We start from the raw sequence: 1243 nt of genomic DNA on the forward strand, positions 1-1243 counted from the left end.
TTTTAAAAAATATATTATTAGAGTTCTAATATCAAATTTTAAAAATTTTAGTCTTGTATTTTTATTTTCTAAAGATTAATTTTAATATTTGACTACTAAACACAATATTAAATCCGAAAATCTCAGTCTCAATTTCAGGTTTTGGAAACAAACCCTAACAAAGAAAAATACGAATTTCTCTTTTTAGGTAAAATTGTATATAGAAAATTTGGTTAAGGTAATGCATAGTATTGAAAAGGCTGAAAATTAAAGCCACAAGGCCCCAGCTTGTTTGAGTGCAGGAACAAGTTCCCCTGAGATATGAGCCGCCATCACTCTCTCCAATCCACCAAAATACTTACCACCCACGAACACCGCCGGGAACTCCACCACCTTTGCGCCGCCGCCAACAACCGTCCCTGACACCGCTGCGGCCACCATAGCTTCGTGCTCGTCGTCGAATTCGTACAAAGGAGGGTTGACTCCCTGACCCTGCAAGAGCTTCTGCACAACGGGGCACATGCAGCATCCTCTTTTCGCTATGATTATAACCGCTGTATCAGAAACCAGCTTCAGGACACTAGCGGCAGGTTCCGGCACGGCAGCACTGGATCCTGGGTTTCCATCGGCGGCGGGGGCCGTTGGTGGCGGTGGTGGTGAATCATGTTTGCGCATGTTGTTATGGCGGCGGATCGGAAAGTTGAAAAACTGAGAAGACAGAGAGAAAGAGAGGAGTTTGTTGAGAGTTGAGAATGAAAAAAGCGGGAAAAATATGTAATGTTTATTTATATAGAAGAAAGGCATCAAGTGGTAAAGCATATGCACATGATTATCAGAGTATTACGCAATTAGGTACGTAATATATAAGAGCAAGTGCGGTGACATTAATGAATGATTTCAATTGGATCACTTATTTTTCTATCTTGAAAATGGTTTCACTTGGATTTTCTTTACACTCAAATTTAGTACTAAACAACTTTGAGGATAACATATATTAAATTATTAATAATTATTTAGCACGGTATATCCAAATTAAACATTAGGTTTAATACATGATTTCTAGAATTCCAACGTTTTTTTAGTCAGTCCATACTCGAAATCAGATTGAGGTATAATTTGCGGAGACCACTTTAATAAAGACACTAAAAATGTCTTTTTTTAAAGATGTTTACACATGTCATGTTATTATTGGACATTATTATTGAACCGGTTAATAAAAATAAATCAGAACAAAATCGTTTTTTTTTTTTTGTGACTCGAACAA

General features: G+C 37.1%; 1 protein-coding gene across 1 annotated transcript; it reads right to left on the minus strand.

Moving 5' to 3' along the window:
* On the minus strand, nt 64-867 carry LOC107631193 (glutaredoxin-C9-like). Its single transcript, XM_016334554.2, has one exon. It carries the CDS (start codon nt 796-798, stop codon nt 247-249), a length of 552 nt encoding a protein of 183 aa, XP_016190040.2. The 5' UTR covers nt 799-867; the 3' UTR covers nt 64-246.

The sequence above is a fragment of the Arachis ipaensis genome, chromosome B03, assembly GCF_000816755.2.
Source record: "Arachis ipaensis cultivar K30076 chromosome B03, Araip1.1, whole genome shotgun sequence".
Lineage (NCBI taxonomy): Eukaryota > Viridiplantae > Streptophyta > Magnoliopsida > Fabales > Fabaceae > Arachis > Arachis ipaensis.

Excerpts from the sequence above, each read along its gene's own strand:
- LOC107631193 (XM_016334554.2), bottom strand. The coding sequence starts at position 798 with ATGCTTTACCACTTGATGCCTTTCTTCTATATAAATAAACATTACATA.